This window comes from Lepidochelys kempii, chromosome 2, assembly GCF_965140285.1.
Source record: "Lepidochelys kempii isolate rLepKem1 chromosome 2, rLepKem1.hap1, whole genome shotgun sequence".
NCBI lineage: Eukaryota > Metazoa > Chordata > Testudines > Cheloniidae > Lepidochelys > Lepidochelys kempii.
The window spans coordinates 200,648,692-200,670,159 of record NC_136381.1 but is presented as its reverse complement, the minus strand read 5'-3'; the positions used below and the strand labels follow the sequence as shown (position 1 = coordinate 200,670,159).

The window sequence follows — 21,468 nt, the reverse complement described above, 5'->3', positions numbered from 1 at the left end:
TGAAATTAATCGGCAGCAGGTTTCAAACAAACAAACAAAAGGAAGTATTCCTTCACGCAATGCACAGTCAACCTGTGGAACTCTTTGCCAGGGCATGTTGTGAAGGCCAAGACTATAACAGGATTCAAAAAAGAACTCAATAAGTTAATGGAGGATAGGTCCATCAATTAGCCGGGATGGGAAGAGATGGTGTCCCTAGCCTCTGTTTGCCAGAAACTGCGATGGTCGACGGGGGATGGATCACTTGATGATTACCTGTTCTGTTCTTTCTCTCTGGGGCACCTGGCATTGGCCACTATTGGAAGACAGGATACTAGGCTAGATGGAACATTGGTCTGACTCAGTATGGCTGCTCCTATGTTCTTAACCTGATTTGTTTTTATTTAATGAGGTTAGACTTTTGTTTTTATTCTGTTTATAGAACCCAACTAACTTTGCTGTGGAGCACTAGATACATGTATTTATCATTATTATTATTTATTGCCAGAATTGTTTGAATTCATTTAAATTCCTTACAGGTTACCTTTAAAACCTTCTATGATATTTTTATTGTTTTCAGAAAATTGTCCTATCTTTCCCCCATTTCTGTAAAGTACAGTTCCCTGACCTGCACATATATCCTGTGAAAATAAGATATTCTGTATGCACTACAGTATAAAAGAAAATGAGTCCATAGAGGACAGATATCTTTGGGGAAATGGAAATTACTCATCTATCATTCATTTGTCTGATGATAACTTCCTGCATATACCCATAAATCTTTGAATGTTAGTAGGAGTGTTATTTAGGCTTTTGTATTAAGGAATAAATGGAAACATTAGACTGCATCCTTTACGGGACACATTTAAATGGTATCAAGTGTAAAAATCTGACCATATTGTAGAAAATGTAAAACCCCTGGAGTAATATTGTCCGCTGGCTTCTTGTCTCTTCACCATAGATGGAGATAGCCCTGCAAAACATCAGATTGTGTGTGTGACACATACAACATCAGATATGTGGGAGTCAGTGTCTGAGGGAATGAGATGCTCCTGTCTCATTTATACTTTCTAGCAATTTTCAGCTGCAGTTAGTTTCCCAAGTTGGCTGCAATGGAGGCTGGCCTGCTACAGAGTCAGGACAGTCACCTGGAGGAGGAAACAATATTTCCAATTGTCTCCTAAATTGTGGCTTATTTATACCATTCTGGTGATGTCAATGGGACAGAACCAGCCTTTGGTGAATATCCTTATAGCAGAGAGATTTTCATCTGACCTGTAGCCAGCACAATGTCTCTGTGCCTTCTTCCCAGATAGATTTTCTTGCTGTAGTAACTTACTGGGCTGGAGATGCAGGATGCAGGAATATTTTTAAAGGGTTATAAAGGTATCAGAAGAAAGCACGTAGGTAAGCCAGCCTGAAAAAGATTAATTGAAAGCACATAGATAAAGCATAGATATGTGGAGTATAGACTAGCAAACTGCTCAATCAGCTTATGAGTTCATAATAACCTTAGGCATAAATGTATTTAAAAGCCGTTAAACCTGATATAGTTGGTTCTTTGTTACATAACTCATTGATTCATGCAATCAGGGATCCAAATATTGCCTTTCTAGATTGTTGTGAAAACGTAGTGATGAGGAAGAAGTATTTTTCATTGCCTCCAATGCTTTACCAACAGAAAGCTTCTGGCTTTTCACTCCTTTCTCTTATCAAGGCTATTTGAACGACTGAGGTAAAGGGATTGAAGAAGTGTTCAACCAGTTAAAGAATATTTACATGATTAAAATAGCAGTATGTTATTGCACATATTTGTATCATCTGCTTAGTTTACTGACAAATGTCCCCATTTGGATCCCATTGAAAACAGAAATTTTGTCCTGGCCTAAAATAAGAGTAGATTCAGAGGTGTCATCAAGTTTTTATTGCTGTCAGTACTGTCTAATGCATAATCCACTCATTTCTTGACTTAATTTAGACTCCAGAAAGTTATTGTTGCTGGTGAGATATTCCACAGAAATGATACATCTTGATTTTTAGCTGCCAAGTTGAGCAAGTCATTATAAAAATCTTGTTTTGACTTGTCATCTGAGTAAATCTAATAGGAAAACAAATTGCTGATGGGGAATAACTAAGGAACACCAAGATGTCATTTTTACATAGTCCCTTTCTATCCAATAACCGCACACCTTTCTTTTACAGCTGAAATTATTTGAAAATAAAAGTCCTGTATATTCAGGACACACTTTAAAACAGGTACACACATTACTCCAGCACAGAAAAAGGAAGGGCAGGCTACCCTTCTGGTGTGTTCAGTGTAGGTTCACTTGTATAGCCCTGTTCGGATACACAAATGTGTATCCACATCCAATCCACGATCCACAAATATTATCTGTGCATACCCGCATCCGCAGATGCGGATGTCTGCAGATATCCATGGATTTGCAGGGCTCTACACTGGGGGCCAAGGTATCCTCCCCACCGGAACCCGGTCGGGTAGAGCCGCATGGGCAGCTGTGGAGAGCCTGGGTCTCTTCCCCTGCCCTGGGCAGGAGCCCAAGCAGCCCCCCGCCCAGTGTCCCAGCCCCCTGCCCAGGGCAGGTGGAGGGATCCAGGCTCCCCACAGCTGCCAGAATGGCTCTCCCTGACCTGGCTCCTGCTGCGGGAGGTGGCTTGGAGTCCCAGCCCAGCCACGGAAAGAGCCGGGTGGGCCATTGTGGGGAGCCGCGACGGACCCTCCACCTGCCCTGGGAGGGGGGCCTGAGCAGTCCCTGCCCTGTGTTGCTGCCCCCCAGGCCTCCCACCCAGGGCAGGTGGAGGGTCCATGCCATGGTTCCTCACAGCTGCCCACCTGGCTCTTACCGTCAGAGCCCTGTGTGGATACAAAATTTGTATCTGCATCCGTGCTGCTATCTGCAGAAATAGTCCACGGATATAAAGCGGATACCCGTGGATTTGCAGGGCTCTATTCATTTTATGTGAACTAGAATGGGTACAAACATCAAAAAAATAATAATATGAACAACAAAAGAAAAGATATGTAGATGCAATTCCATTGGTTCATTTGTGATTTTAAATTTGGAAATACAAATCAGGTTACTGTGTCAGCCTCTCCTAAAGAATTTGTCTACCTAGCCCCAGGACATTTTATGTCAGGTTTTTCTACCAGTCATTAAGCTGTCCAACACCCAATCCAATCAGCTGAGCTAGGTGCTAGGCAGATGGGATGGGATGTGGGAGAAATCCTTCCTCCTCCTCCCCTCAAAGGCAGAAATGGCTGTAGAGCGACTTCATGGAGATGACTCCAGATCAGTGGTTAAAATGTGCTCTGTGGCCCCTGTGCAGAAATAAGGGAGGTCAGGAGACTCCATACAAGTGTATCTCTGGAACCATGTCCCAACCTTGCACACTGACACCAAACCGGTTCTGTTACCAGCCAGAGAGAGAGGTGCAGAATTTGAACAATAGTAAATATCCTAAAACTTACACAACTTTTAATTGAATGCAGCATAGTAGTATCACTCTACAAAGTTACACAGGCCTCAGGAAAGCAGAATGTTCTTTAACTGATAAGATTTTGTAACTACTTTATAATAATAAATAATAATAATAATACTGGAATTGTTAGTTTTAAACACCTTTTTTACTTAGACACTGTCTTTTCTAGGTTACATTTCGGACAAGAATCTATCACTGTAATATTAACAGCCAAGGAGTGATCTGCCTTGACATTTTAAAAGACAACTGGAGTCCAGCATTAACCATTTCTAAAGTTCTCCTCTCCATCTGCTCACTTCTTACAGACTGCAACCCTGGTAAGAAAATAACACTGGTTTGACTTTTGCATTCATTCACATCTAGCTTTCTGTTATCTATTAGTATCTGCTTGGTACAATGTTTTACGACTGTATTAAAAAAAAAAAGAAATAGATGTAGATTTAAAATTTAGTGCATGTGATTGCTACAATGCTAAGTGAAAAAATATACATGACATAAATTAAAGAGAAAACATATTGTCAGAAGGGCAGGTGCATTTTTAGTGTTTGAGAATCAAAATACGCTATTTCAAACTAAAGAGTTTAATCCCTAATATATCCCTAGTGGTAAATGCTATTTGAGAAATGTGGGCTATTACAGACAGATAATATTACTGAACATTGAAATGGAAAGTTTTCATTTAGACATCCTTCTGAAAAGAGTATAATAGTACCAGTTCTGGTGGAAGGCTAACAAAATAGTTTACAAATAATAAGCATTAATGCAGAGAGTAGGCAGTCACTCTTATTAACGAGTATAGTGGTTAACCATTCCGCTCAACTTTCAGTCACACACCCTGTTGCTTCCTACTGACTGCTAGACCTGTGGCTCCACCCTTTGTCCTGCCCCCAGTGACCAAGGAATGAGTCTGGTTGTATGACTGAGAATCCCAGACATTCCAAAATAATGAGTCAGGCTCCCCAAAATCATGACATTGGCTGACATGTCATGAGATTTTTACCATGTTACATTCTGGAGTCTTTTTATTTGCCTTCTGGTTTCTAAGCCTTTAAGATTCATGTTTTGAAGTTTTGTTTTTTTTTTTCCAAACCATGAGGGCTAGAAACTTACTTTAAAAAAAAAAAGAAGAAGGAAAACTAGCTTCCCATGTAATCACAGTCCCCCAGGAGCTGGGGCTTTAAGAAAAACACTAAAATATCTCAAGGCTCACAATGAAATTCTGAGGGAAGGCAAGTGTTTGACTGGCTAAATTCCTTCATTTGGGGTTGCCTTAGATGTGATACAAAAAGCTGCAGTTAGATGTAAAAAGGAGTCCAATATATAGTTACCTGTGGTGACTGAAATAACGCAGCCCAAACTTACAGGAAAAATGAGGTCCTGGTAACGCTCACAATGTCCTAGTTAAAAGCTGAAACAGTGAAGGAGACTGGACAGTTACTAAATACCTTGTGACTTCAGGCATGTTTATTTCTGGCGTTTAGAACACCCCCTACTGATGTGTTGGAGGGACTTCATGTGCACACTTCTCACTATACATTTTATTGAGCAGAGGCTTGTCTTTTGATACAGCTGGAGTGGTAACACAAATGTAAAGAAAAGAAAACTAATAGTCTAGGAGTCTTTAGAATAAGCATAAAAGGTATGGTGACATTAATGGAAAACATGGAGTTTTCTATTAGTGATATGTGGGCACTTCAAAAGTCAGTGGGAAAGCTGTGTTAGAGTTAGAAGTTGGAAATATACATAGTTTTTTGTTGTTGCTTTTTGGGGGTGTGGGGGGGTCTGGTCTCCAAAGGGACACTATCAACTCAAAAATATAGTCTGTTTCAAATAGTGGATTAAAAGTAATTTCTGGTACTTCACCTGTCCCATTGCTCCCCTTCCATTTTTTGTAGTTTTACAATCAGATTTTTCTTTTCTTAATGTTTTTCCCTCCCCTGTGATTGTGTGAAATACCCACACAAAATAACAGCAGAAATTGGATGAGTATAGAGGGGAAACAGTAAACAGGACTATACAAAGAATGCTGTCAAGCGCACAAAGTAAACAAACTCAAAAAGATTATAGAATCATAGAATCACAGACTATCAGGGTTGGAAGGGACCTCAGGAGGTCATCTAGTCCAACCCCCTGCTCAAAGCAGGACCGATCCCCAACTGAGGAAAGAAGATTGAGGAAAGAAGAGTTCTTTTTCCTGTAATCTCTGTCAATTATAGTAATCTTGGGTGTTATTGTAACTGTAGTTGATAAAATATTTTGTACAGAACTTTGATTTTTTAAGTTAAGTATCCCTTTAAATACTCTATGGGGATTTGCTTACTGTGTCTTGTGAATTTCATAGCTTGATTTTGAGGAATGAATAGTATTCCTATGTTTTGCTTTGTGAGCTCACCTCTCCTGAATGTGAAATGTTGAGCTCTTTGTTTCCTGTCTTTTGGATTGTTTGTTTATTCCTACTCTTGGTAATTTACGTACATGTGAACTCTGTATTTTAGTGATATGTTTCTGAAATTGAAGACTTCGACAAATTTAGGGGCTCTTATTTTTCATTGTACAGCCTGATGTGATAGCCCTACTTATTTCTATTTCTGGCTGCACTATAACAGTTCTCCTGCTTGTGCCATTTGTTTCATTTTCTGAGTACAGTTCTGATGATATTTTATCATTAACAAACTGTTGGATTAGACATTCCCTGAAATCTAATTGGAACACGGTGTTGTAAATTGACTCCCTCATTCTCTGAGTGGGGGAATCATTTTGAAAATAGCCCTGGCACATCTGGGAGAAATATTGTATATATATTCTCTATTAGCTGGGAGCAATTTTCAATCCACTTTGTCCTTCCTTCTTCTAAGGTATACTGCCTCAATTTAGAGGCAGAGACCCAGCAGGGGGCTCAAGTCGATAAGCAACCTTGAACTCTTTGTTCACCATTCATCAAACAGGCAGAAGCAGATCAGGTCAAATGGAAAGGCAACACTGAATATCCCACAAATATAAACACTTAGGATGTGTGAGTTCCCTCCTTCCCCCCCCCACCCTCTTTGAAGGGAAAAATCAAATATCAGTTACCCAGTAGTCTTACATTTATGCAAATCTTCATTAGAACAACAAATACCAGTAAGAATGGCAGCTAATTAACTCTCAGCCATACACAGTGATTAAACTGAGCTGGAGCACAGCTGCAGCTTCCTTGGCAAGCATAGCTATTCTTCTCAAACAGGCTGAGCAAATGAAAAGAGGTATTTGCTCCTGCCGCTTCTGTCACTCACACAGTAATCTACAAAAGACATTGAGAGAGTCTCTTTCCTCACTGGTTATGTACATCACTGCCCTTTGTTTTGTGTTAGTTGACGCAGGAACTTGTTTGTCCTTTTTAAACAACTAATATAATCCTGTGCTCATAAGCTGTCTCAGACTCTTCAGTTCTGATTATTATTAATTGTCTCTATTTTGCTTTGCAGTATCAGACAGTAAATTGTGTTAACAAATGTCGGAGTTTTGTAACAGCTGGCTGACTTTTAGGGAGGGCCGGGGGGGCGGGAGGGAAGAGTGATACAGTATTTGGGTATGACTGGACACGTGTGAGCTATCTGCAAAAATAAAAGAGGCCCTTGTGAAATGTAGGAAATGAATGAAATGCTAGCATTCCCCTGGTAAATATTAGTTTGTATTTTATTTAAATTGACATCCTCAGATTAAAAATTCCGTATATGTTTACCCCATTCCTCTGAACATTTTGGCATGTCCATAAATTTACTTGCATGAGTAGTCCTCTAAAACTTATGGGACTACTCATGTGCATAAAGTAAAACATGTTTGCAGGATCTGGGCCTAAGAAAGTTCACTTTTCAATAGTTAGATGTTATGGGCTTGTCTAGACCAGGAGTTATTCCACAATAACTATTCAGATATAAAAAGAAAAGGAGGACTTGTGGCACTTTAGAGACTAACAAATTTATTTGAGCAGATAGTCTCAGGTGCCACAAGTACTCCTTTTCTTTTTGCGGATACAGACTAACACGGCTGCTACTCTGAAACCCGTCATTATTCAGGTGTAGCTATTCTGGAATAAGAATGTTCATATGTGGCGTTATTCAGGCATAGCTGTTGTGCTTTAAATACATACCCTAACTTAATCCAAATTAACTTTCAAAGGTAGACAAGCCCTTAGTTTACTTTAATGCATTTTTCACAACTTGAAATATGAAAATTAATTAATTATTTTTACTTTTGTCTCTAGACAGTTTTGTTCCCTGGTTCTCATGCACTAGGAAAATACTGAAGCATTTGGCTTGCAATCACTGCAGGGGAAATACTTAAATAAAAAACTTTCATTGGAATTTTTCCTTAAATGTATAACAACTTTTCTATTGACTTTTAAGTTTTATAAATCCTTATTTTTACACAATCTGAAATTGGGATTTAAAATGGCCTGACAATGTCTTTGGTGTCTCGCTGCCTACTATAGAATTATGTGTACTGAAGAATTTGTGGCAAATCCATTTTAATTTGTGGGCCGTGCCCAATACAAACCACTATTTTAATTGAGGCTTCTAGGTAGAACATGTTAGATTTGTAGGGGCTGAAATCCTATAGCTGCCCCACCCAACATTCATGTTTCTTTCACCCATGACAAACTGCATATGAATTTAAGTTAATCATGTGGCATTTAATTCATGCTAATCTCTGCATATTTTGTCATTGTTTGATTTTTATTAAATAGCATTATTTCCATATATACCGTTCTAAATTCAATTCGATTTTGTACTTGGAGTGATCGCATATGTCCATTCCACTTCAGGTGTGTGTGCCCAGTGCATTTTCAGAGATTTTTCCTTCCGTGGTGTCCATCAGGGTGGGGTATGCGCCCTCTTCTTCCTCACACTGCTCTATAATGGAATAAAGGGCAGAGCCAGGCACGACCCCCTGAGTTCCTTCTTACTGCCCGTGACGGTTGTTGAAGTGTCTGATCTTGCTACCTCAAGATTTTCACCACTGTTTATATATGGTTGGTACTCACTTTTAGTCATAGTTTTAGTGTTAAAATTTGTACTAGTATTACGTTTCCTTTATTAGATTGGGGGGTGTATAGTCTTCAGTCTTAGATACTGGTTTTGGTGCCGGGGCATGCCTTAGTCACCAGGCTTTGAACCCTGTGAGTCCCACAAGAAACTTATGTCAGTGAGCAACCTGCACTCCACTGGCCTGAACTGGCTTGGAGAGACTCATGTCAGGGATTGCTGCCAAATCTGCAGGGAATTTAAGCCAAGAACCAAGAAAGACAGGGAGGCCAGACCTAAATTTCTTCTGATGGAGTCAGCCCTGCGCCCACCCTCAGAGCCTTCCCATTCAGAGCTAGTACTAAGCACAACTTCTTCAGTCAGGAACACTCCTTCTGTTTTGGCCAAACCCTGCCAGTCACCCTGCCCAGTACTGAGGAAGATAGCTTCTAAGGACTCTGAGTAGCAGCCATGTTAGTCTGTATCCGATGAAGTGAGCTGTAGCTCACGAAAGCTTATGCTCAAATAAATTTGTTAGTCTCTAAGGTGCCACAAGTATTCCTTTTCTTTCTAAGGACTCTGTATCCAGATTGAGGTCCCTGGCACCAAAGTCCGGCAAGCATGCTGAGAAAGATAGTAGAGGGTGCTCAACAGTGAGGCAATCATCTACTCAGGTGGGACCATCGACTCCAATGTCGGCCCCGGCCCCATTGAGACTGGCCCCTGAAGTAACACTTATCTAGTTCAGCAGTGCCATCCTTGTTGACTCAACAGCAAGGCTCTATCCCATTGCCATCAACTCCAGAAGCTTATGCAGCAGCACGTGATCTGCTCAGTCTCTCGATACCAGTTTCACCAGCAAACCAAGAATCTGCTCACCCAGTACCATCGGGTGTAGTAAGTTTGTTGGCTGCTTCATCTCAGCATTGGGTACTGTGGGCGCCTCTGGACACGTGAGTGCCTCATCGTACAATACCATCCAGAGGGAACCGAGCAATAATCTCTCCAGTGCTGTCTCTTCCGGGCTTCCGATGCCAATCTCCAGCACCAACAGGAACAGCCTTGGTTGAAAGAAGCTGATTCATCCTCAGACTCGGCAGTCAGCTTGTATGTATCACAGTCATGTCATTATTCCCCTCAAAGAGTTTACACTCCCTGGTACCCACCTGAGGCTCTGTTGTGCCTGGACAGTAGAGATTCATGGCTTGGAAGAAACTGGGGTCTGGAGACTTACCAATGGCCATTTTTTAACTCGGGGGAGTTTCCCCGACCCCTCAGGTAGTGTCCACACTTTCCCCACTCTACTTCCTCAAGTAGGTGTCGAGACCCACCATGGCAGGATACCACACCCAGTACCAGGCGTGGCTTGAGCAAGTGGAACTTGCTCCAGTGAATCTCCCCTTGAGGACTCGGAGGAGGCTCCACTACGGCCAGCTTTGTCTTCCTCCTCTTCATCACCCAACAAGGCAGTGGTAGTGGAGGTGAGGAACTCTTTGACTGGTGATTATAGAGCCCATCAGGACCTTCTAAAGAGGGTGGCTTTTGCCTTGGGTATTCAGGTGGGAAAGTGATCCCACACAGACTGGTCAACATCTGAGCATCTGTAGGATCTTCTCAGGTGGTGCTCTAAATTAATGAGACTGTCTTGAAGCTCACCAGAGTCCTGTGGCAAACTTTATCTCCCCTTCCACCCACCCACAGCAAAAAGGGTTGAGTGTAGGTATTGTGTCTTCTTCTAGGTGTTTGAACATGTTTACACCCACTCCCCTCCAGGGTCATTGGTGGTTTCAGCTGCCAATGAGAGAGAGGGCCAGGGTCAATAAGCATCTACAGTAATGCCTCGCTTAACGTTGTAGTTATGTTCCTGAAAAATGCGACTTTAAGCAAAACGATGTTAAGTGAATCCAATTTCCCCATAAGAATTAATGTAAATAGGGGGGGGTTAGGTTCCAGGGAAGTTTTTTTCACCAGACAAAAAACTATATTATATGTATATCATATAAGTTTTAAACAAAAAATTTAATACTGTACACAGCAATGATGATTGTGAAGCTTGGTTGAGGTGGTGAAGTCAGACGGTGGGATATTTCCCGGGAAATGCCTTACTGCTAAATGATGAACTAGCATTCATAGAATATCAGGGTTGAAAGGGACCTCAGGAGGTTACCTAGTCCAACCCCCTGCTCAAAGCAGGACCAAGCCCCAATTTTTGCCCCAGATCCCTAAATGGCCCCCTCAAGGATGGAACTCACAACCCTGGGTTTAGCAGGCCACTGCTCAAACCACTGAGCTATCCCTTCCCCCAAGGGTTAACACATTGTTGTTAATGTAGCCTCACACTCTACAAGGCAGCATGAATGGAGGGAGGGGAGACAGCATGGCAGACAGAGACAGAGCGACACACCCTGTGTGGGGGAGAGAGAGAGAGCTGTGCATTGCCTCTTTAAGTATACTGACCCCACTCTGCACTGCCTTTTTAAGTATATCAGCAAGCTGAGACAGCAGCTGCAGCCAGCAGGTTCTCTCCATCCTGAGCTCTGTCGTGTCCCCACCCTGCTCTATATGAAGAAGGGGGAAGCAGGGGGCAGGAGAAGGGGGGAGGGGGACCCCCTGACATTAGCTCCCTTCTTCCTCCCCGCACAGCAAGCAGGAGGCTCCCAGGAGCAGCTCCAAGGCAGAGGGCAGGAGCAGCACATGGCAGTGGGGGGAGGGACAGCTGAACTGCCGGCAAGGTTGCCGCACAGGGAACCTAGAGGAGCAGGGAGCTGATGGGGGGCTGCCAGTCCACCCTGGTTCCAAGCCCTCACCAGCTAGCTGCAACGGGCTGCTCTTCCTGCAAGCAGTGGACAAAGCAGGCGGCTGCCAAACAACCTTATAAGGGAGCATTACACAACTTTAAACAAGCATATTCCGTAACTAATCAGCAACATAACAACAAAACAATGTTAACCGAGACAACTTTAAGTGAGGAGTTACTGTACCCCAAAAGCAAAGAAGCTTGATCTATTTTGCCGAAAGCTTTCTTCAACTGCTGGATTGCAACTCAGGATTGCTGATCAGCAGGCATTTCTGGGATATTAAGATATTGTGCCAGAGGTTAAAATCACAAAGATTTTAAGGACCGATTCCCAGAGGATGTGAGGCAAGAGATCCTCTCTGTGGTGGACGAGGGAAAGTTAGTAGCTAGGATCTCATCTGGATTAATTTGGATGCCACCAACTCTGCAGCTAGAGCCCTGGCATCGGCCATTATGATGAGCAGATGTTCGTGGCTCCAGTCATCTGCTCTTCCTCAGGAGGTCCAACAAACCATCAGGGATCTTCCTTTTCAGGGACTGTCACTTTTCTCTAAGCAGACAGATGACAAACTGCATGGCCTGAAGGATTCCAGTGCAACACTAAAGTCTTTGGGCATTTATTCACCTGCCCCAAAGAAGCAGCAGCCACACCACTGTCTCTCATTTATACCTCACCAACAGGAGGTAATTCGGAAAAAGGGCAGAAGTTATAGGAGAAGGATCCTGTTCCCTAGTGGGACTTAAACCTAGTGTTGTCAAAACTAATGGGTCCTCCCTCCCTTTGAACCTTTAGCTACTTGCTTTCTCGCTCAGTGAAAGTAGTCTTTTTAGTGTCATATCACCTCAGCCAGGAGAGTGGGTAAATTATGAGCTTTTTGTCTCATCCTGCATATACTGTCTTCTGCAAGAACTAGATGTACCTATGCATTCATCCAAAATTTCTCACCAAGATGGGTTCTCACTTCCATATTAATCAGGCGATGTACTTATCAACTTTGTTCCCCAAACCTCAGTCTCATCAGGATGCTAAGAAACTCCGTTTTGGATGTTAGAAGATCATTAGCATTTTACTAGACTAGGACTAAACCATTTAGATCCTAGCGTGTTATGCATAGCAGTTGCAGACAGGATGAAGGGCCTTCCAGTCTCTCTTTGTGGATCTCCTCTTGTATTTAGTTGTGTTACGACTTCACCAATATAATTCCACCGAGTAAGATGCTGGCACATTCAACCAGACCTCAAACAGCCTTTCTGGCCTAGGTGCCTATTCTGGACATTTGCAAAACAGCAACTTGATCTGCTGTGCATACCTTCACTTCACATTATAACATCTCTCATCAATCTAAAGATGATGCTTGATTTGGACATGTGATCTCCAGTCATTTTCAGGTAGACTCCAATTCCACCTCCAGATCAAACTGCTTGTGAGTCACCTGAAGTTGGACTGGACATGTGCAGTCACTCAAAGAAGAAAAGGTTGCTAACCTGTTCTGTAACTGTTATCCTTTGAGATGTGGTGAATGTGTCTATTCCACAACCCACCCTCTTTCCCCTCTATATTGCAGTCTATCTGGAATGAAGGAACTGAGAGATGTCTGGGGTTCAGGTATACAGATGCCTGGCATGGGCCTATAGTGCACCTGCCCAGAAGCAGAAACAGAGGCTCCAAGGGAACTTTTACTGCAAAAACATAGGTGCTTGAGCAATTTTTGCCACCTACAGGGCTCAGGGGCAGATGAACAGGGCTTTTGTGAATCCCTGATTCTGGGATTTAGGCACCTAAAGTGGCAGTTAGACACCTAAGTCATTTTGTGAATCCAGCCCTTAATGTGCAGTTTAACATGCTTCACATAGAATAACATACCTCAGTTAGTAGTATGAATTAGGGCTGTCAGGCAATAAAAATAATTAATCATGATTAAAAAATTAACTGTGCGATTCAAAAATTAATTGCGATTAATCACACTGTCAAACAATAATAGAATACCGTTTATTTAAATATTTTTAGATGTTTTCTACATTTTCAAATATATTGATTTCAATTACAACACAGAATACAAAGTGTAGAGTACTCACTTTATATTTATTTTTGATTATAAGTGTTTGCACTGTAAAAAAACAAAAGAAATAGTATTTTTCAATTCACCTAATACAAGAACTGTAGTGCAGTCGCTTTATCATGAAAGTTGAACTTACAAACATAGAATTATGTACAAAAGAAACTTCATTCAAAAATAAAACAATGTAAAATTTTAGCGTCTATAAGTCCACTCAGTCCTACTTCTTGCTCAGCCAATCGCTCAGACAAACAAGTTTGTTTACATTTACAGAAGATAATGCTGCCCACTTCTTGTTTACAATGTCACCTGAAAGTGAAAACAGGCGTCCTCATGACATTGTTGTAGCCGGCGTCGCATGATGCATAAGTGCCAGATGCCCTGAAGATTCATATGTCCCTTCATCTTCAACCACCAATCCAAAGAACATGCGTCCATGCTGATGACGGGTTCTGCTCGATAAAAATCCAAGGCAGTGCAGGCTGATGCACGTTCATTTCATTCTCTGAGTCAGATGCCACCAGCAGAAGGTTGATTTATTTATTTATTGGTGGTTTGGGTTCTGTAGTTTCCACATTGGAGTGTTGCTCTCTTAAGACTTCTGAAAGCACACTCCACACCTCATCCCTCTCAGATTTAGGAAGGCACTTCAGATTCTTAAACCTTGGGTCGAGTTCTGTAGCTACCTTTAGAAATCTCACATTGGTACCTTCTTTGCATTTTGTGAAATCTGCAGTGAAAGTGTTCTTAAAATGAAAAACATGTGCTGGATCATCATCCAAGACTGCTATAACATGAAATATATGGCAGAATGTGGGTAAAAACAGAGCAGGGGACATACAATTCTCCCCCCAAGGAGTTCAGTCACAAATTTAATGAATGCATTACATGTTTAACAAGCGTCATCAGCATGGAACCATGTCCTTTGGAATGGTGGCTGAAGCATGAAGGGTCACACGAATGTTTAGCATATCTGGCACGTAAATACCTTGCAATGCCGGCTACAAAAGTGCCATGCAAATACCTATTCTCACTTTCTGGTGACATTGTAAATAAGAAGAGGGCAGCATTATCTCCTGTAAATGTAAACAAACTTGTTTGTCTTAGCGATTGGCTGAACAAGAAGTAGGACTGAGTGGAGTTGTAGGCTCTGAAGTTTTACATTGTTTTGTTTATGAGTGAAGTTATGTAACAAAAAAAAAATCTACATTTATAAGTTGCACTTTCACGACAAAGAGATTGCACTTGTATGAGGTGAACTGAAAAATATTATTTCTTTTGTTTATCATTTTTACAGTGCAAATATTTGTAATAAAAATATACACTTTGATTTCAATTACAACACAGAATACAATATATATGAAAATGTAGAAAAACATCCAAAATATTTAATAAATTTCAATTGGTATTCTATTTTTAACAGTGCAATTAAAACTGTGATTAATCACAGTTAATTTTTTTAATCATGATAAATTTTTTTTAAATTAATCACATGAGTTAAATGCGATCAATCAACACCCCTAGTATGAATAAATTTGTATTTATCATTGCTTTGAGACCAAGTACTACAGACTTTTACCATTATGGCTTTATTGGATGCTTTCCTCTTTAATAATCTACATTTAAGAACGTGGGTGCATATCTTAACAACTTGCATTTATCTAAACACGGATAAACAAAGTCAGATAACATCCTAAGATTATTGGGTTCTTTACTTGTCCACACTGGAGACTTGCCTCCAGGTTTCCCTTGTATGAGTCATCTTTATGATTTTATCTTTCCCAGTAATTTCATTTTTCAGAGTAGCAGCCGTGTTAGTCTGTATTCGCAAAAAGAAAAGGAGGACTTGTGGCACCTTAGAGACTAACAAATTTATTTGAGCATCAGCTTTCATGAGCTATAGCTCACTTCATCGGATGCATTCAGTGGAAAATACAGTGGGAAGATTTATATACATAGAGAACATGAAACAATGGGTGTTACCACACAGACTGTAACCAGAGTGATCATTGTTTTCATCCCAGAGTAGGTATTGGTGACAGTTGTGGATAACATGTTGTTGCGGCTTTTTTTATTATAGCTACAAGATAGCCATGTAGTTTGGCAGGATACAAAACTGTCTAAATAATTTCTGTATCCTGCCTAAATACTTTCTGCCAAAAAAAAGCTTGCTTAAATATTGTTAACTCCCTTATCTGCACCTGCATGGGGGTACTGGCAGTTAGGAAACTTAGTCGTAGGGATACATCTATTGTGATAATCCTTCTGTTTGCTTGTTTTTGTTTTCCTGGAGGCCAGCAAGGTCCTAGACGGGTACAGCTGAGAATATAAAATCCCAGCCTTTTCATTCTTTGCTGAGAAGGATTCAATCACGTTTCACAGAGTATTATCTGATCTTCATTTGTGTCTTATAGCACTTTGGGGAGAGAGTTTTCCGTATAACCATTCAGCATCAGATTCAGAAGCCCAAGAGAAAGTGGGGCATTCCCCACAATGGAAGGCTCACCGTCCAACTCTAGGGCCTCTACAGGGTGGAAGGTGGGCAGCTATAATTCAAGCAAGATCTGAGAGGTGGCACTGAATCACCACATGTGGTTGCTGCTCTGGCCATGTCCTCTCCCAAGACAGCAACACCCATTTTTCAGACTGTGCAGGGCCCTGTGTTGTTGTTCTCCTTGGCATCAGGAAAGATGTGGCCATTTTACACTGCCACTGCCTCCTCCCTCAATAGACTTTCTGCAAATGGGCTTTTTCCAGGGTTTATGCCTGGAGTGAATCCAGCCCAACCCTCACTCCTAAATGGGATCCCCAAGATGCAAATACTGTATGCTTGGATTTAGTTTCCAAGAAGTTCTGGGTGCCTAATGTAAATTAGGAAATTTTAAGTTTGTGTTAATATTTTAGGAACTTTAAGATTTCATCCGCATATTTTGTTTTAGGTCATTTTAAATAATTGCCAAGTAGTTAAATTCCACAGCTAGAGAGCTAACGTGTTACAGATCTGTTCCCTCGTACAAGAAGCTCCACCTATAACTGTGTGTATTTTAAATTTGCTAGTGTATGTCCACCATAGTAACAAAAGGGCCTCTTCTCAAAATCCTAAAGTGAGAGCCTCCTGTCCAAAAATTTAAAAATAAAACTAAAGCTGATTAATGAGGGAAAATAGCAAAATTATTGTAAAATAAAATCTATTCCATCGTGAAACATTTAGCTTTGAGTAGGTATTTAGCTAAGTTGTGGTCAAAATTCTTCTATTTGTCTCCAGTCTTTCAGCACAGAATAGCGAACAGCCAGGCCACCCTCCCCCTGGTGCCTGAAGCATGGCTAGCCGAGTCTTTTCTTCTCTCCCACCCATTCCCCTTCTTTACAGCTAGTTCCGATGTTGGCCCAGTATGAGCCAGGTGGAAAAAGAGAGGGAAGTATTTGCCCCCTCTTACCGGGTGCTTCTCCATGGCACAGGCCACCTTCTGTCCCCTCCTTCTTGTTGCCAGTTCATGTCAGATGCTCCTTTCTCTTATTCCTCCCAGCTATCTGACATCCCCCCTGCTGAAAGCTGAATTTAAGAACTCAGGGTGATAGTAAGTTTGAGATGCCTATAGCGTCTAGGCACAGGATGATGTCTCAGTCCTCACTATTGCAATCTGTTATCTGTACTTTAGAGCTATAATTTTGCCATTATGAACAAACCTGACCTAAGATTCAGATCTGAATCTCATTCTTCAGACTTATTATTGAAAGAGAGGGTTAAGCTGTGATAAGGTAAAGGGAAGCTAAAGAAGCTAAGATAAGTTAAAGAGAAGTAAGGAATTTAATTTTCTATTATAAAAAAATAGAAGCAGACTAATGCACACTGGAAAAGTTGCTGATTTTATAAAGTAATGATAAATCTTTTCAAAAAAATTTGTTGCCAAAATGTCTATAGAAAATGGGAACAACAGCGTTTAACTATGAAAAGAGTTTTTGCACCGTAATTCCATCAGCTGTTTGATTATAAGTAGACTTGCAGTGCTATTGTCATAGTAGGTGATGATGATTCTAGAAAATCCCTTTAAAATAGTGTCTAATATACTGCATTTTTTGCGGTTGACTAACCACTGATATTTCAATTTCTCTTCAGAGTCCACAGTCATTCTGCCAGTTGCACTGCCAGAGCACTATCAACTGTGCAACAAAATAATCTCATTTTGCCATATGAGCTTGCTTGTCCTTTGTGTGGGCAGCAAGGTATCACGCAAATGGAGAAATTGATCTGTTGTCTAAGATTATTTTATTTTATTTAGCTTAGAGCTATTTTCCCGCTTTTCTTTACTGAGTTTATAACCATGTTCTTTCAATAAATATGAAGATTCCTACTTACTGATGTTTCATCACATCACACTGCAGCATGTTCTTCTTGCCAGAGAGAGATCATGATTGCATTAAAAAGGTCTTCACCTGGTCATTCAAAGGAGATACTAAATAGGGGACAATAAACAGGAGCCAAGCCAGTGAGGAAGCAATTCATGAAGTAGATTCTTTTATTTGCAATATGCCTTTCATAACCTTTGGAAAATCCCAGCTCCTCTCCAGAAGATATTAGCTAGTTCCCAACTAAAAATACCAAAATCAAATAGTTTGTCTAATTACTCTGTCACATTTTGTATTGGACCAGGAGCCCATTTTTTTCAGGCTATTTTTGTTGTTGTTATTGGTCACAGCTGGTTTAACAATGCTGATCGGTTCTATCTTAAATTGACCCTGCTACAGAGTTTTCCAGGGCAATCCTTTCTTCAGTATTGTCATTCTGCAGTAATTGAGTGCAGAACAGAAATGGTCTGTTTTGTTCCCTGAGAAGCACAACTGTATCTTTCTTTCATGTTCCTTTAGAAACAACTTGTTCATTACTGTGGCCTCTCACAACATCTGCATTAACCAATAGACCTATTTCTTATTAAATGCTTTACATTTCCCTGCAAGTCCTGCAGTGCACATTATATACCTATATGGAGTTGGAGATTTTCAAACCAGGTTATCCCTTGTTCCGAAATAAACTCATATCATCAGATTCTTTGAGGTTTTCTAGGCATTTGGTTCTCTTTCCTTCTAATCACTGGTGTCTCTTCACTGTTACAATATTTCTCCAGTTTTTCTGAGGGAATCCTCCTCTTTACCTCTGTGATAGACCCAGGTCAGTTGGGTACAGCAGAGTAGTCGAAGGCAGATATATTGTTCACTGGATAAGCAGTTTTCTGTTCCCTGACTGATCAGAGGAGGGGCTGTTCCAGGCTAGGGTGGACACATGACTTCAATTAACCTGCAAAGAGTCAGGTGAGGCCGTTAAGCTAAGGCCCGAGTTCCCCCCAACCTGCCACTACAGAAACACCTCCTGGGAGGGGAAGACAGGTCCCTGTCAGGACAGGAGGCTAAACTGTTCTGGAATAAGCCCATAGGGACAACAGAGACTGTGGGAGTTCTCTCACCAACCTTGTTAGGGGGCTTATTCCTTCACCCACTTACTTCCCTGGTCCTTCTTGCATGATCAGAGAGCAACAATACCTGAAGTCCAAACAATTCGATGCAAACAATTCGGTGCAAACAATTCGATGTTTATTGGGGTGAACTTCCAGCAAGCATGATTCCAGTTTCCTTCCTTAGTGTCCCCCTTCCCAGCTCTGACACCACAGAGCCTTACACCTGTGTCCTTGTTCCCATTCCTGCCCTTAGCCAAACATGATTCCAATTTCCCCACCCCTATTCCCTGTTCCCATTCCTGCCCTTAGCCAAACATGATTCCAAATTTCCCCACCCCCATTCCCTGTTCCCATTTCCCCACTCACACACACTCACTTCCTGATTGACTGCAGACTATGTAGTAAAACTTGAGTTCTGCTTAGCTATACCTTAACCTATTATTTTACTGAAATTTAACTAACCAATCTTAACATATTGTAACATGATTATGTAACCAGTTATATCCCACCACCTTAATTAGTTTACACCCAGCAAAATTAATTATACAGCAGACAGGAACAATCACAGAACCAGACAGAGATTATACAGACAAACAATAGCAAAGTGGGAACTATAATGACAAAACAATACAGAAGTGAGGATTTCACATCCCAGCTATTGATAAGTGAGTTCTTGCCAGACAGGATGCTATCAGACTAAGTTTCCTTTTACATTTTCTAGGCACTTCCCTTTCTCTGGAGGCGATAGGCATTATCAGGACAGGATTGTATTCCTAACAGCCCAATAGCACCTTATTTCAATGTGACTAGTTTGGAATGTGAGGATGTGACTGGTCACTTCCCAGCTTATGGCTGCCTCTGCTGCTTAGCCAAAGGCCTTCGCCTAAGCACAGTGCCTCAGGCTGTCACAGAAAGAGAAGGACCTTACACTGGCAGACAGTGACTTTGATTCTTTCTTTTATACCTCTATAACTAGCCAAGTGATAAGAATACACCTAAATTCTTAGAGTATAGGCCTGAATATCTATATCCTAAAAAACCTCCTTGCTGGCTTATGATGAAAAGGGCTCGGTAGACTGTAACCCTGATCCGAGAGAGAGAAGGGCTACATGGAGGGTCGTGGTGAGCCTCTGAGGCTAGCATAAACTGCCTGGAAGCATGGGACCTGTAGGGACAGGGTCAGAGCTCTGCCACACCACTAGTCTCTGAACTATAACCAAATGATTTATTTACCCTTTAACCAAGGCCCTACCTATTTAGGTTGTGTCTACACTGCAGTTAAACACCTGTGGCTGGCTCATGTCAGGTGACTTGGGCTACAGGACTGTTTAATTGTAGACAGTGTAGACCAGCGGTTCTCAAACTGTGGGTTGGGACCCCAAAATGGGTTGCAACCCCATTTTAATGGGGTCACCAGGGCTGGGGTTAGACTTGCTGGGGCCAGGGGCCAAAGCCCGAGCCCCCACTGCCCCAAGGCAGTGGGGGCTCGGGCTTTGTCTTCAGCCCTGGGTAGTGGGACTCAGGCTACAGGCCCCCTGCCCAAGGCTGAAGCCCTTGGACTTTGGCTTTGTGCGCCCCCCCCCCTTCTGCCCCCACTCCCACCTGACGTAGTGGAGCTCGGGCTTTGGTCTTGACCCTCGGGTGGCCTCAGGGTTCAGTGCCCCCTGCTGGGGTTGTGCAGTACTTTTTGATGTCAGAAAGGGATCACAGTGCAATGAAGTTTGAGAACCCCTGGTGTAGAAGTTCAGGCTTGGACTGGAGCCCTAAGCCTGAACGCCTGTTCTTCAATTAAACCCGAGCCTGGCAAGCCCGAGTGTTTAGCTACAGTGTAGACATATCCTTAGGGCCAGATTTTTAATGTTAGTTAGGGATCTAGTGGGAGTTTCCAAGGCACCAGGAGCCTAACTCCCATTGAAAATAATGGGAATTAAATGGTTCAGCTTCAAAAGCATCTAGGTGCCTATCTGCATCTCTAGGTAGCTAAATATCTTGAAAAATCTGGCCATTGCATATCTGTATATCTTTACGCATGTGCGTAGATCTATATGTACTTATCTTAGTGTATGTGATTAGCATGTAGAGTTATGCACATGTGTAAATGTTCACAGGATTGGGGCCGAAACTACAGCATCGTATATTGATAATTATACACAGATCAGTAATGAAGAGAATGAATTTACTTTTCCATTAAGAGCATATAAAAATGTTAGAGATTTTGTTTCAGTTCAATGGACTAACTCTCCCTCAGCATGAGTCCATGATTGTAGGAATCGTTATAGCAACAGGGAAAGCATTCATTAAATAGAAAATAGTTCATAGGTCTCAGGGAAAGGACTTAATACTCTGATGTCTCTTGTAGTCTCTACAGTAACTGTCTTGGAATAACTGTAGCTCTTAATTGTGTGGGGGAGGGGTAGTGGATTTATGTAGACCTAAATCTTTGTACACTTTCAAGTTTCACATGGAGAACACCTGATGTGTGCAAGTTAGCAGGGTACGAATACCAAGAGATGTGAGCATGCATCCATGCAGGTATGTACTTTTAAACAGTCGTTAGACCATCATTAAAAAAAATTAATACAGCCATAAGAAGGTTGCATGGAAATACTTAGGTTAAAACAATACTAACAGAAAATAAGTATAAGGACTGCTCTAATCATTTTATTCTGAAAACTGTCTGGAGT

General features: G+C 41.5%; 1 protein-coding gene across 1 annotated transcript in view; it reads left to right on the top strand.

Moving 5' to 3' along the window:
* Positions 1–21,468, top strand: part of UBE2E2 (ubiquitin conjugating enzyme E2 E2) — a 342,164-nt gene that overhangs the window by 297,927 nt on the left and 22,769 nt on the right. Inside the window, exon 5 of the mRNA XM_073333493.2 lies at positions 3,647–3,794. Within this exon, the coding sequence (XP_073189594.1) occupies positions 3,647–3,794 (148 nt within the window). The remainder of the gene's footprint in view (positions 1–3,646; positions 3,795–21,468) is intronic.